Source organism: Hermetia illucens, chromosome 4 (assembly GCF_905115235.1).
Source record: "Hermetia illucens chromosome 4, iHerIll2.2.curated.20191125, whole genome shotgun sequence".
NCBI classification, from domain to species: domain Eukaryota; kingdom Metazoa; phylum Arthropoda; class Insecta; order Diptera; family Stratiomyidae; genus Hermetia; species Hermetia illucens.
Genome location: NC_051852.1, coordinates 99,152,096 through 99,168,339, shown reverse-complemented (window position 1 = coordinate 99,168,339; position 16,244 = coordinate 99,152,096). Strand labels below are relative to the sequence as shown.

Here is a 16,244-nt window from a genome sequence, read left to right as displayed (position 1 = left end):
ATGAGCCTGATAACGACAGCGTGTGAAACTTTCATGCCTCGGAGAGACCCCAGCCATAAAAAGCCTTCTATGTACTGGCGGACGGTAGAAATTGCGGATCAACGCAAGGTGTGTCATAAGCTTCGAAGTTTGGCAAAACGTTTACACGCCCGCAAAGAATAAGCAAATAAAGGCACAGTATAGATCAGCAAAAAGGAGACTCCGCAGTGCGATAAATTGAAGCAAAGCTAGCAGTTGGCAGAACTTAGTCAGCGAGGTAAATGAGGACTCGTGGTGAGCTGGCTATAAACTTGTCACCCAGGAAAGCAGGGCCCTGCGGAAATTCTGGAGACTAAGTATCAACCAGATGGAGCGCATTGTACGAGCATTATTCCCCAGACATCCCGTGCAGGTTGATGTCAACAGCACTGAAGCTTTGAAGACTACCCCCTTTTCACAATAAAAAAGCTCGAGGAAGTAGTTCTCACCATGAAAGACAAGAAGGCACCAGCTCCTGATGGTATGCCGACTGGTGTTGCGTCAACAGCCAAACTTGCTTCTCGGCGTTTTCCACGCTTGGCTGAAGGAGGGCATTTTTCTTTGCCGCTGAAAGGTGACGAGACCCGCACTAATCAGGAAAGGAAAAGGCGACCCTGAGCTGCCGTCTGCACCGACCGATGTGTATACTTGACACCACTGGGGAAGTGCTCGAAAAGCTCATCAGGAGTAACCCCGCTGCCGAAACTGAAGACAGATCCAATTCAGAGCAGGGAGATCCACGGTTAATGCTATTATGGAGGTCATGGATGTGGTTCATCGAGCCGAGGCACATGGCCCATCTCGACGGATAGCCCGCTTCATAACGCTTGATGTTATGAATGCCTTCGATTTTGTGAGATGGACAGATATGCCAAGTACATTAGAAAACTCATTCCATGTGCTGAGCTATATGAGATATTGAAGGATTATCTGAAAGACCGCCCTTTGTTCTATCAAAGCCTAAAGGGCCAGAGAAGGATGGAGGTCCCGTCGAGAGTAGTACATTGATCTAGCCTAGGGCCGGACCTCTGGAATGCTTCCTACGATAGTGTGCTAAGACTCGACTTACCAGAAAAGTCGTGTCTGGTCGGTTAAGCAGACAATGTTACAGTACTTTTTGAACGGGCGCAAAGCAGACTTGGCATATTGATGCGACGAGTAAGAGGGATGGATGACTGATCAGGGTTTCAGCCTTGCGCTGGAAAGAACTAAAGTAGTCATCTTGACCAAAAAGAGAATCTCGACCCTACGTCCCATATCGAACCGCGAATTAACTATAGAGTTAAAACCAGCAGTCAAATACCTTGATTTAATGCTCGACTCAAAGATGAGCTTCTTCGATCAAATCAAAACAGCAGGGGATAGGACCGCAGCTAGAGTCTCTATCTTGAGTCGGTTAATGGCAATTGTTGGGGACCCTATATCTACCAGGAGACATTTTCTTATGGGAGTAACACAGTCCGTCCTGCTCTCCGCCACGGAGGTAACGATGATTCCCTTGACAAGGAGGTGTGTTGAAAGCGCCTTGCCCAAGTGCAGCTTTGCTAGGGGCGTCTGCTTACCGCACTGTCAGTTAACCGGCCGTGATGGTGATCGTGGGAGTGACCTCGATACCTCCTTGCTAAGGAACGTAAAGCTATCCACAGCCTCAAATAAGAAAATTTAAGAGAGGTGGTTGCCCGTGATGAACTTTAGCGCACACTTACTGAGTGGCAACTTTTCAGGCAAAGTAAGCAAAGAGGTAGACGGACTGTGCGGCTCATCGACAATTTAGATTCGTGGCTGCACCGAGCGCATTGGGAAATTGATTACTTCCTTACCCAACTTCTAAGTAGGCATGGGGGTTTTTAGTCTTACTTGCACAAGATCGGGAGGTACGATCTTATGATTGGCTGTTCTGCAATGGACTGGTGCACGATGTCGAACACCAGACCGGAATCTTGCAGTGAGAATCCTATCAGAAACCGGCTCCCAGGTCAAGAAAGCGTGTTTTACAGTAGCCGTCAGAAACAATCCGACAACGGGAATACTTTGAGTGTATTCTTAAGCTCGAACTCAAAGGGCATTTTGTAAAGAAATGCTCCTTAATAATAATAATTGTGCCTAGGGAATTGCACAGGATCCTAGAAGAACTATTGTGCTTCCATAATGGTTATATAGTAGTATACCTATCAACTATTAAGGTCTATCAAACCTCTGATATTATATAGTCTCCTAAGTGCCTTAAACTGCTTTGAACTAGTGCCGGACTCTGTTCCAGAATCAGAAGATCAACAGATCAGGATCTGCAAACAGTGTCCCCAGTTGTCTCTAGCTTCCTCACGTGTTAATTTAACCTATATGAACCCCTTTTCGATTTCACAAAAGGATTCTTTTCTGTCCAACGGTATTTCTGCTCCTGCTCTGAGCAGCCTTCGACTGTCTTATTGCCTGGAATTGGAGTATCCAGACCTGACCATACAAGCTGCTCATATTAGGTGCAATAAGGCATCCTTATACCAGCTTAAAGTTATTAAGGATCGACCTACGTGACCTAAGGCTGTCAGTTAGAATAGTAATGTTCTGTCTTCTACAGTTCCCTTAGAAGTCGACGAAGACATCCGTCAATAGCATATATTTCTGCCTAAAATATGCTAGCGTGTTTATCCATTGTAGTATTACGATTTCCTTGTACCATCGAGCCGGGCCCCCGCTGACCCTGTGTTGAGGAAGAGCTTTTTTATCGCACTAGGTAAATTGAACGTTTGCAGTTTGCGCTCTTGCTCCATCCTGTTTAAATTTGTTTGTCAAAATGAAACCGGACTGCCATGCTATCCCTTAGTATCAGTAATTCGAGATAGTATCTAGAAAGAATATCAATCTTCCTTTGGGCCCCTCCTCGAAGTTCTGAAAACTATCTGGCTTGCCTGAATCTGTATGTGAAGATAGAGTGGAGTCAATCTCGGAAGGACGTTCTCGTTTAACCAAATACCATGTAGCCTAATTGCCCTCAGGTGATCACACGCGCACTTCCTACAGATTAATACGATTTCGTCAGCATAACCCTGGACCTGTATACTAGTATTTGTTAACTCTTCTATGAGTTAATACTACAACCCACATAGCCCACAGCGTGGGTTACTCGCTGTGAACAACTTTAACTAGGGCTCACTGAAATAGAATTTGTATTTGCCTGCTCTCTAACATCCTGCCCCTTACGGATTAGAGCATCTCGTATCACTATATGCGATACTTTTGTCACCAAAACATGCACTGTCTGAAGGCTCTGTTAGGATTCATTCAATAATCTGAAAAGTGTATTCTGAGCAGGTCTGGAGTGATTTTCGCCATACCGTCGCAACCGACTGCATACGACAGAAAATGTCTGAGTATGTCCAGATTCTCAACTACAGGTGTTTCATTGGAGTAACATAACTTCGGTAAATCATCTACTGGCGTCGCAGTGCTGATTTAAGTCAGCCTGGCACTGTCCTACCATAATAAGTGTACCGAGCATAAAATTCTTCCTAGTCCACATTTGTCAATTATTATGACCAGAAGGTGCCAAGGTAGTTAGGGAACCCCAAAAGGGGTGTGCCATTGACATGTGAGCCAGTTGAGACATCTGTTGAGGATGTGATCCGCCATATATCCTCCCTCTCGATTGCAGCACCGGCTTCACGAATTTTTCGGTTCCATGTGCGGTGGAGAAGCTTTTTTCCCAGGGATTATGGCCTTCGTTGAATTCCCAGATCATTACAAAAGTCTGATTTACCAATACGGGAGGGGGTAAAAAAGTAATGGGAGTAAAATCCAGCCTGCTCATACCACTAGATACCTTTTTGAAATCTTCGAAAAATTACTTACCTAGTGTCGGCAGCCTGGCTGCTGGTAGAGCTGAGCAATCGCAAAGGAAGTTCCAGAGGGTTTCCCCTTTCTCTCCCCAACTTTGGTAATGCGAAATCTAGGGTATGCCGAGTCTGCGGGATGGTCCCTTATATTCTAGTGCAAATGGGACGGAGACTGTGATTACGGAGGGACTGTCAAAAGCGGAGCCCCACCTTACCAGTCTGTCCGCCTGCTCATTCCCCTCTGCACCCCTATGGCCTGAAAGAAATTGCCACCGAGTACAAATTGTTAATGGCCGCTTGGCTGTTGGCCAGAATGATTAACGCCAGTACCTCCGCCCGGTATACACAAAACACGTTTTAATTTAACGTATCTACCATGTAGGCCTAATCTCACGATCCTTTTTGAACACGATTTGATTTGGAGATCAGAAGCCGACCGTGACTGGCACAGTGGTACTGCTTTTTATTGAGTGCAGGATTAACATCCATAACAGTGGATGCAAGGTCTATCCAACATCTTTGCCGAACTAAGGGTTACGCCGATATGGGCATAACCACCACCACCACCATGAAACTTCCATTAAGAGGCCAATAGCAAAACAAAACGGGCCGAAAACATATACCACTGGAATTCTCCTGGAACGTCCCCATGGTACAAATAACTTCCGGAGAAGCTTCGTGGCAAGAGCCGCATCAAATGGGGCGCATTTCACACTCGAGTCTGATCGCATTATTCGAGTACGTCGGGACGACACTCCCAACTGGTTTACTGGAACCAGCCCATAGAAAGTTTTAGGTACTGAAAGCTGGGGTCAGAACCAGCTTATGGAATCTGGCCATCAACTGTCAAGTTTACCGCCAGGGGAAAATCTTTGTGAAAGAACTGCAGGCCGCTAGAGCAGTATTTTTATTGTCCCTTAAGAGAAATGAAAACCGTAGCATGGCTTTTAACGAGACATTGTACCTTAAACTATCCCATAGAAAAATTTGGGGTGGTGGTCTTGATTATATGCAACCAATGCATGGCCCCTAAGGTCGCATACGAAAGCACTTCGGTAAGATTTTCTTTAACGAAGAGTCTGCGCAATCTCTGTTTGTGGGAAAAGTTCTCAGCTTCGCAAAAGCCTACGAACGGAGACAGGAGGCCATTGAATAGCATCAATTTCCGGGGATAGTACAATGGCCCTAAGAAAAGGTCTGAGTGCCTGAAGCCGCGGCTCCCCACACTAAACTAAAATACAAAAACATATAAATAAATTAAATTTGAAAATAAATATTCATAAATATATTAAATTTAAATTGCTGGCAAAAATAGTTTTATCGGTTCGTTGTTTTCGTGGCGATGCTTTCTCCAACAGAAAATCGGAAGAATCTGGAGGCATTCGCCTACAATTTCAGCAATCTGGAATATCTTCTAAAGCCAACTCCTTAAAAAGCATACTTGAAGCCCTACGTGTCGAACAATCGCTTGCAGTACTAGCCGCAATGGCTGGTACGAGTTTGCTAATACAGTGTAAAGCCATCTTTAGACCTTTGAATATACTTCACAGCCAGTCCTCGGAATATGCACACTCTCCTCGACAACAATAGCGAGGGACTCAAAATGCTCGCTTTCTCCAATTCCAACGATATAAACTGGATATTCTGGTCCTAACTGAAGTTAGATGGTGGACCTCTGAAGAGTATTTCTCTCTCTGCTCTACGTCGCAATCCTTCAATGGTTTTGCCAAGGACGAGCAACTGAAGAGGTGGAAAGAATACTTCACCACGGTTCTTACCCGTATCACATTCGGTGAAGTTTCTTCTCTTGTGGATGAAATGGCTAATCACTGCAACATGTGGATACGGACTCTTCCAAGCAAAAGAGAAATCATTTCGGCCATCAATGCAATCAAATGGTCTAACGCTACTGGGGTTGACGGTCTCCGCTGAGTTATTTATCGCTGCACCTGCAGTTACAGCAGATCTGCTACTTCTACTAGTGCCGAAATCTTAAGAATCCGAAACCTTCCCTACAGAATGGAAGAAGGGGATGATCGTCAACATTTCAAAAACGGCACTCATTTGAATGTGGCAATGGGAGAGGTATCTCTGGTCGCAACGATAATAGCTAAAATAATCCTCGAAGTACACTGACCACATCTGTTTAGTTTCTGACCGAGTCCCTGGACATTAGCCAAATGACTTTGAATTTAGGAAGAGGTACAACGAGAATTATACTGAGTATAAACCTCAATAAGAACCAAGAGTTCTTAGTCTGGCGGGTCATTGTACTCTCCCAATCTGTATTAATGGGCAGAACATAATGACGTAGATCAATTCGTGTATCTTGGAAGCGTGGTTTTTGTTGATGGTGGTACCGAACTAGATATTGCCCAGCGCAATAACAGCGCTAGATCCGCTTTCGTTGCCTTGCCTTAAGTCTGCAAATGCAGTTATCTCGGCACCAAGATCAAGTTTAAACTGTTCTGTGTTAGTGTTCTTTTTGTGTTGTTATATGGAAGTGACACATGCAAAATGATCACCAATGGCAATCAAAGTGTGGAATTGCCAAATCTCTAATCAGGAGCGTTTCTTCGTGCAGATAAGGGAACGCTCGGCGAATGCGTTATGGGCATGTACATGTACGCATCAGGAAATATGCACGCATGGGCCCGCGTATGCGAAAGCCAGTTAGTTGGGAACAAACGCCCACCCGTGGATAAAAACTGGCAATAGGAAGGATACCTAGAAGTCAAAGCAAATATGGAAGATGAGAAAAGAAATTTTTTTACGAAGTTTTCGGAAACCATTACCGGCAGTTTTTAGGATTAGGCAAGTGGGCTCCCGGCGGTCCAGCGGCCCCAGTACCTCAATAGTGAGAAACTTCGCTACTGTGGCATGTAATGCTATAAGAGATAGTTGTAAAGTGGAAGTGAGATTGACAGGTCACCACCAAGGGCGTTACCCGTTGGCAGTCTAGATTCATCGCAGGACTCGGAAAGGAATACAGATAATCTCCGGATCGACATGAATGCTGCTGTTATAAAAGACGAACGCAGTAGGTAGCAAACTGCAATAGCGTTTCCTTCACTGGAAGAACACATCACGGAGAGAAGGAATACCCACCAAAATATCAGAATTTTGAACTGGGCATTAATTTGTCGTGTATTAGAGCGGTGGAGGAGAAAAACGCAGATTACACCTCCTCAATATAAGGTAGGTGAGAACGCAGGCAAACTTCTTCGCCAAAGAAAGCTGAAGCGGCGACGGTACCGGATAATTCATCAATTACGGCCTCAACTTTCACAAAAGGAGGAGAATCTTTAACTTTAATATTAATTTCTTTGCAAACCACACTTTTAGGTACACCGGAACATAGACTGGGTTTTTACAATCAATACTCGATAGATTTAACCATTAGACTTTATTAAATAATTTGTGTGACTGTGACTGTTTGTTCGTTAGAGGCAGAAGAGAGTCTCTCGCTTCATGTGTTTCTTTTCTGCCCCTAACTCATGGCACACTTTTCTCGCCGGTCCTCCACTCCCGTGGCGAGCTCCGCAAAGTGGATAGATCCGCGCCATCTATTCGTTCGCATTCGCAACATTCGAAATAAATTTCGAATGCTGCGAATCCTGCCGCACCACATCACTCCGCCCCCAGATGAAACCTAGGGGTTTCGGCGACTGATCCCGGAACTTCGTTCGCCGTCAATCCACAAAACGGACACGACGCTGCTTCGGGGCGGACACGGGTTTCGGCCTGGACAGAGAGACCGCCTTCCTGTGTCCACCGATCTCGAGCTGGAAGAAATGTTCTCCCCGCTCGAGAACGCGGTACGGAGGCTGTAGCGGCTTCCGGACGGCATCCGTCCTGATCAGCACGTGCGTGCATGTGTCCAGTTCCTTGGGCGAACAAGCAGGTATGGACGAGTGTCGAGTGGGTGGTGGCGCTTTGATGCGTCGGAGATTGTCCCTCAGCAGACGCACCAACCCCGACTCCGTGAGACCCGATCTCTTGTCGAAGACCGGATCGCTTGGGAGTCTTGGGTTCTCCCCGTATACCAGCTCTGCAGGGCTGGCAGCAAATTCCTCTCGTCGGGTTGTACGTAGGCCGAGTAGGACGAGAGGCAAGACTTGGGACCAGGACGGATCGTCACGTGCCATAATGGCGGCTTTCAGCGTCCGGCGCCAACGTTCTAGCATCCCATTGGATTGCGGGTGGTATGCAGTAGTCCGCTGGCGTTTAAAACCAAGGAGTTTGCCTAACTCGGAAAAAAGGGTGGACTCAAATTGCATTCCCTGGTCAGTGATGACCACTGCAGGAACGCCAAAGCGAGGTATCCACTCTCGACAGAGGGCTTCGGCACATGATTTCGCCGTAATGTCTTTCAGAGGTAAACCTGTCGATGATTGTGAGACAATACCTATAACCGTGCGAGTCTCGCAAAGGCCCTACTATGTCGAGGTGTATCGTGTGGAAACGCTTGGTAGTGCGGGGGAATGAGCCCACTTCTTTCCTTACATGCCTGGAGACTTTACACTTTTGGCATGCGATGCACTCTCTGGCCCAGTTCATGGAGGGCCAGAAGTATTTTCCGGTGACTAACCGGTTTGTTGTCCTGATGCCGGGATGCGCCAAGTCGTGAACTGCGTGGAGCACCTCCTTGCGAAATGTGGCCGGAATGTATGGCCGAGGTCCCTTTTCCGAGTCTTCGCAGCAGAGAGAGAGGTTTGAGCCAAAGATGGGCAACTCCCGAAATTTGTATTTGGGGTTGGATTTGAGGCTCTGAAATGCTGCGTGGCGCGGCAGGATTCGCAGCATTCGAATGAGCTGTCTACCAGCTTAGGAAGCAAGTACCTTTCGAAAGATACTTCAGATACCTCGAATTCGGACACTTTGCAGCAGTGTGTACTGGTGACTATGAGAGGTCGAAAACGTGCAGGAAGTGTGGAGTGGACGATCGGCACGTTGCAGATGGGGGCATATGTCTGGCATACAGGAGGGAGCTGAATCGTAGGGCTAAATGCGGTTGATCCGACCATTGTGAATCAGTTCAAGACTGGTTCCCGCAAACCATTCGAGAGCGAATGTGAACGATACAGTAATCTGTGAACCTTACCGAAATTACGGTAATACGGCAATATGGACATGCTGCTTCAAGAAGAAGTGGCATTTTGGGGGCCGGCGTCAATATCTACAGCTGTTACGCTGCTGCTAGTGCGCGGAGTAGGAGATGCTAGACGGCTTGGTGCTGAATGCCATAGCCCCAAAATTATTGCCGGTGATTTCAACGCGGGTGTCTTGGACTGGGAAAGTCGAGTGACGAACATCAGGAACCAAATCCTACTTGAAAGCTTGGCGTAGATAGACATCATACCAGCCAACGTTGGATGCGAGCCCATTTTCGAAGGCAAGACGAGCGAAGAGACTTCGCCGAAGGACAAGAGAGAAGCCAAAACATCATCATCATCAGCGGGATTTTATACACAACTTGCACAAGGCAGAACATCGGCAGATGAAAAAAGGATATCGCGATCTTCGAAGTGGCCTTAAGAAGACTATACGGAGATGTAAGCGGAATTTCTACAAGCCGCTGTGCCTTGAGGTAAATACGAACTACGATTCGCGAACCCACAACTCTTGTTGATTCTTCTGCCACAACAGGAAGAAAACAAACCTCCGCCAACGGTTCAACAGGACGTCTTCTCAATATCCGGGGTGACCGAAGAGGAACTACAAGAAATGTATGGACGAATTGGTGATAATAAGGCTCTAGGATTAGCCGATATTCTGAACAAAGCCCTGAAGTTGGGTACTAAAGTCATGCCCAGGTAGTTAATTCGTAAGCACATTTGAATCATGCATGGTAGAAGGACTGGTTCCCGCCCAGTGGAAGAGGCAGAGGTTGATTGTGCTACCCAAGCCCTAAAAACCACCTGGCGCACCCTCTTCATATCGCCCTATTTGTCTCTGAGACACTATGGGGTACATGTTGAACAGGGTGATGTACAACAGACTGCTTCTGTTCGTCGAGCTAGCGGATAGTCTATCGGAGCGTCAGTATGGGTTTCGGAGACCGCGGTATACGTCGATGCAATAACAACGGTCGTGGGTCTGGCTTGGTAAGCATCGGCCACTGGTAACTGTTGCGCGGTGGTAACGCTGGATGTCTGCCATCTCCAGCCGAGTTAAAGGCATCCTGGCTAAACTGAATGTTCCTAGTTGCTTGGATGATCGAGAGTTACTTTTCGGAGAGACTTCTTTGGTACGAGACGGCCCAAAAGAATATGTTGTGAATATTGGGACCCCTGCTGTGTAACATAATGTGTGATGGAGTGCTTAACATTCGCGCGCCAAAGTAGGAAACGTTAATGATTTTGCAGACGACCCGGCGGTGGTAGTAGTCACAAAACATCCCAAGGACGTGGAATTTTATGGAAGTCAAACCATTCATGCCTTCAAAGCACGGTTACCAATGGTGAAACTGGACCTAGCGGATGATAAAACGGAGACGGTCGTTATTACCAATCGCAGGAAAAACGATACTATCAAAATTGGGGTTGATAATCACCATGTCGTTTCAAAATTGATCATTAGATACCTGGGGATAATGATCGATACCATATACCATATACCAAAGAGCACTTGGACTATGTGCAAGAAAAAACAGAAAAGGCTAGTTCATCTCTAGCAAAGATGATGTTCAATATTGAAGGGCTAAACTTTAGTCGCCGGCTGCTTTTCGCAAGGATTGTGAAATCCGTCCTGGACAACACCTGGAACCAGAGAAGGGGAAGTTCGGCATAACGGTCAATTGCGCTGATGGTGTGCAACGCATTTAGAACAGTATCTGGCGTGGCGTTGACAATTTCTCCTATCTAGGGTCGAAAATCACAACCGATAAAAGCTACCATAGGGTCAAAGCTCTTACTGTACAAGACTATGATCTTGCCAGCCCTCATGTATTCCTCGGAAACTTCTTCGTTCTCAGCAAGAAAAATTGCAAACTCTTATCCGCGTTCGAGAGAAGAATCCTCCGAAGAATTTTTGGCTCCCTACATGAGGATGGACGATTCCGTAGCCTACACAATGACGAAATCTATGAGCGATACCATGACCGTATGGTTGTGGATAAAATCCGGCTCAATAGGTTACGGTGGGCGGGTCACTTAATCGGTATGGATGAGGATGATCCCACCCGGAAAGTCTATAAGGGTAATAACTATGGTAGAAAAAGAAGACGAGGCAGATCTTGCCTAAGATGGAGCGATGGCGTAGGGTAGGACACCAGCCAGCTTTTAGGGATATCGAATTGGTGGACCTCGGCGCATAGATGATCTGGGGAGACAGTGTGCGTCATCGCGGGGGTGATTCCCTTGGATCTTCTAGTGAATGAGGCGGAGAAAGAGGGCGAACCCAACCGATGGAGAAGGGATACAGGGATATCGGCAACGGTGGAAAAACTCCGAAAAGGGCGCTGGAACCATACACTAATCCCATATATTGAGAGATTTGTTTGAGCAAAAACGTAGAGGATTGAATTACCATCTAACACATTTTCTCAGGGGACACAGTGGATACATGAAGTACTTGCATCACTTCGGATCGGACGAGTCCCCAGACTGTCCCGAATGTCCGAATCCTCTATCATCGCATGGAGGAGATGTTGAAGTTGTAAGCAAATTGGAGCGTGGTAAACACACGACGGCGACAATTGTGTTCTTGTCTTTGGTATGCAGTGAAATCCATTCTCTCAAGGGAATCGACAAGGACACTTGAGGCAGAACAGTAAAGAAGGACTTGGGAATTCGTGAAAGGGGGCTGAAGCTCATTTTAGGTAACCACGAGTGATGGTCGGTACGTCTGGATGACGCCCTATACCCCACCAAAGGACAGATGGTAACCATATAATAACAACAAACGATAGTAAAACTATATAAATGCGGCACCTGTTTCAAAAGGAAGGAATCAATTCTACACCACCAAAAGAATGGAGTGGCTTTCCCCTTTGACACGTTTCCTACGGGCGGAGTATATGCTCTGGCTCATTCCTACGCACTTATTTTTGTAGAAAGATGTTTGCTTCCCAGTAAGCATTTGTGTCTTTGCCCTCACGACTTGCAAGATTACAAAGAGGCAATCCATTCGTTTTTTTTTCACTGAATAAAACGTGATTTATAATAAAAATCGCTATTTTAAAGGATTGCTTTCCCAACAAGTTATTCCCACCTGGTATGAAAACTGTTTGTTGTTACTAACACCCGAATGATGTCTTTTGTCTAAGCACTTTCACTCGCAAATTGCCTGTGGAGAGCCTCTGATTTCCCCAATATTCAAACCACAGCATATCATGTCTCCAAACCGAGAGAAAGCGGCCGCAATTGCATCCGGCCCAGGCTTTTATTTGTTGTCATTTCGGTCGTTGCGTAGTTGGACAGATGATCGCCGGTCGCCCATAAACCAACGTCAAAATCTGGATTTCGATTCTGTTTTTGGGCTTTTTCGCGGGAATTATCGTAAATTTCACGACCACAGAGCCACCGTGCCGCGAGTTCCGCATTGTGACAAGTGAACAGTGAGTGCGTCTCAGTGAAAAAGTGCGCCCTTTTCCACCACAAACCCTCCCAGGATAAACAAAACACTTCCGGTAAGTCTTAACCGCTAAAATCATTAATTTATTGAGTTTCCATATCGAAATACAACGTGAGGATTCTGATTTCAAAGTGTTCTCCTGTACAAATAAAACTAACAAGCCAAAGTCCTAACTCGAGGACCGTAGGGCCCTCGAGACCGCTATGTCCCGCTCGGGACGGAAGTGTGAATGCGCAGCCCGTGCATGTCTTTGATGTGGTCCTTGAGCGTTTCTGTGATCATTCGGTGCTGCTTCACGATGGGGACCCCTTTGAACTCCTCCGATTCGACCGAGATTTGGAACATTGCACCGCAGCCCCCGGAGACGTCTTCGACACTGATCACCGCGGCCTGGAATGTAGGAGTCATGTTTAGACGAAGAGGGCAGTTACCCTGCAGCACTCACCTGTGGGAACTTGCTTCTGAGCGTGTCGATTAGATCGCTTTCCGTGTACTTCACCGTCCTGCCCTGTTGGCCCGACCAAACCTTCGAAAGCAGCTGAAAATTGGCACCGAGATTAGATTACGGAATATTTCTAGAACGGTCGGGATCGGGGAAACTTCGCAGGAATATTTACCGAAATGAATCGTCGCCCTCCTGGCTGCACTATGTTCCTTAGCATTTTATTGCGGCGACCGCCTTCAGGTTTTATGACCAACGACTGTCTTTACTCAAATTTGACCGAACCAGATTGGAACGCCGGATAAATAGTAAAAGGTTCAACCTCACTTTTCCCTATTTGATTTTCTATTTTCCAAGTGAGATTTGAGGTTATGCTGGGAATAGTGGGAATTTCACCAATTGACAGCTGATTGGATTTTTCCGACAGTGGCTTTGAGATACTCTGAGAAATTGGCGTTGGTTGGTGTATTAGCTAAATGTTGCTGTATTCAATCATAATTGAAAGATTAATACGTGGTGAAATAAAATTATTCACATTTGGAATTTATCCATCATCGTGGAAACGAAAACAGCAATAACTCATATTGATATTGTATAGTTTTTGAGGTGCTCATGCCATTATTAGTGCCTCCATATCGCCTGAAAGATGACTCTAAGCAAGGTGAAGTCAGGCGGATTCAGTTATTTTGCAATTCGTTCGGAGCCAAAGCGAAGTTCAACTCTTCTGTTATTGATAAAAAAAGTGACAAAGAATCATAACGGTATATTCTGATTATTTATAATAATAATCATTGGCTGGAAAAACCAATTGAAGGGTATTAGGACCTATTATTCAAGGTAGTAGCGATACATTACAGGACTACGGTACATTGTAGGAGGCAATATGGTCAGCTTGCTGTCGCCCGTGACTATTATCCTGGTTTGACTTAGGTCAGCTCAGTCAACTGACATCCTAGATCCAATCACAGTACAAAATCCCTTACGCCTCCCGCAGCAACAACCTAGCGCTCTAATTAAGCCATCCGAACACTATTCTTATGATTTACTATACATTCTAGAAATCTCCACTGTTTTAAGTGCAAACGATGTTAAGCAAATTGGTCTGAAAGATTTAGGGTGAAGAGGATCCTTTTTCCCTGCTCTCAAAATAAACATCAATTTTGGCCGCCTCCACACCCTTGGTACATGCCCCAAAGCTAGACGGCCGCTTACCACCCTTAAAACAGATCCTAAGATGATTTCTAGGCCTCTCTGGGGTAGTGCTGGGCAAATGCCGTTTACTCCGGGTGATTTTAGTGGCTGAAAGGTTCCCATTGCCCATCTTCGTGTAACTTCTGAGCATACCTCTTTTGCTAGTTTCCGATTCTCCTTTTCCCATGGGGGTAGGGTAGGACCGCGGAAAATGAGCAAATGCACCCAGTCTTCCTCATTCTCGGCTGAGACTATTTTGTTCTGCTTCCTTCATCGCATTGCAATACGTCCTCAATGCGTTTATGTACCCCGGCCAGTCCTGGTTGGTTTTGCACAATTAAAGAATTTACGGACCTTTCTTCGCATTTTACAGCTACGTTCCTATTCCACGATGCCATACCCTTAATGACGTGACTGCCCTGGTCCCGCAGCTGGCTTCTTATGCGTCAATCACGACTTTGTTGGGGCTTCCACCATTGTTTCCAATTCCAGTTTGCGCAGGGCACTGATTAGCCACGTTATTGCTCAGGTGCCTTGCATAATAGTCCCAATCTGTCCTCCTGTGACTCATTACAATTCTTTTTTAGTTAAGACCTGCCCTGAATGTCGATTGTGATAATTCTATGATCTATCATAGAGGGCTCATCCTACACCCTTGAATTCTTGGCCATTCGGTTCATCTGAGTGTCCCCTAAAGTTATCTTTAGCACCTCTTGCCTAGTGTTGGCGTGTTCCCTACATTATTTACTTATAGTTTGTTGCTAAGAATAAAATCAAGAAGGTACTCATCTCTTGGATTGATATCACTGCTTCCTCAGCAAAATGGGGTGTTCACTTCGATAGCCGAAGAGAAATGGTAACGCTTTCCTCTCACAAAACTGCGGTCTCCTGGAAGTAGTCCGATGTCATGACTGCCTTCCGAATTGTCCCCCTACTCCCGGTTTGAAATGAAACTTGAATAGCCACTCCAAACAGGAACTCTAAAAGACGTACATATTTTAAATCGCGTTTAAAAATGATGCAAGCTCACAAGAGGAAATTACTTAGTGATCCGGCCCCGGAAGGCTGAAGTTTTTTGAGCGAGCACTATTCCAGTGTTATTCTTGGAGATTAATAATAATAATCGTTGGCGTAACAATCCATATTGGATCAGGGCCTTGAAGTGTGTTAGAGCACTTCATTTAAGACCGTAACGGTACACTACAGGATTACAGTATGTGGTCAGCATTGCGCTCGCCCGCGATTATTACCCTAATTTGACTCAGGTACTCATTCACAGTCGACTGGTATCCGACGTCAAATCACGATACAAATCCCACTGCCACCAGTGAGATTCGAACCGCGACCTTCCGCGGTCTAACGATTCAGCTATCCTAACACATAAGGAGGTATACTTGGGCTATTTTAGTGGCCATTGGCTTCATTAAAGTTTGGAACTCTTCCCCACTATCGAAATGTCATCTTTCTCCTCCAACATAACAGTTTCTTGCGTATCATTGTCCACCTTAAGCCCTTGAAGATCCAGCTCTTAGTTGTTGAGCTTCTCCGCATTGGGCTGGTATATCATTCCCAGCATCTGCCGACAATCCCGCTCCCTGGCAGCCTGGCAATGGCCAATAACCCAAAGACACTCCGCCGTGTTCTCTGTCGCGCAGTCCACTAGTATGAAACCTGGTCAAAATCATATGTTAGAGAATATGAATTCCACACTCCATCCCTTGTGCATCTACCTAACGAAAAGGTCTTTGATAATTTCCTACTCCTCACGAATGAGTATTTGCTTCGGAAATACGGAACCTCAGGGGTACTCTTGCTGGATCCTGCTTTCTGAGCAAAGACTTTTATTGACTGCGCTCTTCATAATAGGTTAATATAAGGATGGGCTCTACTGCTTGATTTCGAAACTTCTCCTGGGTGCAGCACAGGAACTCGCTTGTTGATTGTTAGTTTCTAAGGTTTTTTGTAAAACAAAACCTTATTAAAATCAATTCACTGTCTGTCTGTCACCCGCACTTTTCTCAGTGAGTGTCATAAATAAATAAATAAATAAATTTACGTGCAGTTTAAAGGCAGGCTCCCCATACATATAAAGGGATGATGTAAAATTTTTTATCATCAAATATAATTATGTAACGGTATGAGAGATAGGAGGAAACCCGGGAGATGACTGAAGGAGAGAACTCTAG

General features: G+C 45.7%; 2 protein-coding genes across 2 annotated transcripts in view; one reads left to right on the top strand and one right to left on the bottom strand.

The window, feature by feature from the left end:
* Positions 1-12,248: 12,248 nt before the first annotated feature.
* The window catches only part of LOC119653373 (xaa-Pro dipeptidase), a 370,526-nt gene continuing 366,530 nt past the window's right edge, over positions 12,249-16,244 (top strand). Inside the window, exon 1 of the mRNA XM_038057917.1 lies at positions 12,249-12,480. The gene's annotated coding sequence lies outside the window, so the exon portion shown is untranslated. The remainder of the gene's footprint in view (positions 12,481-16,244) is intronic.
* On the bottom strand, positions 12,482-13,253 carry LOC119653374 (bolA-like protein 3). Its single transcript, XM_038057918.1, has 3 exons — positions 13,043-13,253; positions 12,871-12,963; positions 12,482-12,815 (listed from the first exon to the last, which is right to left on the bottom strand). Exons 1-3 carry the CDS (start codon positions 13,085-13,087, stop codon positions 12,627-12,629), a joined length of 327 nt encoding a protein of 108 aa, XP_037913846.1. The 5' UTR covers positions 13,088-13,253; the 3' UTR covers positions 12,482-12,626.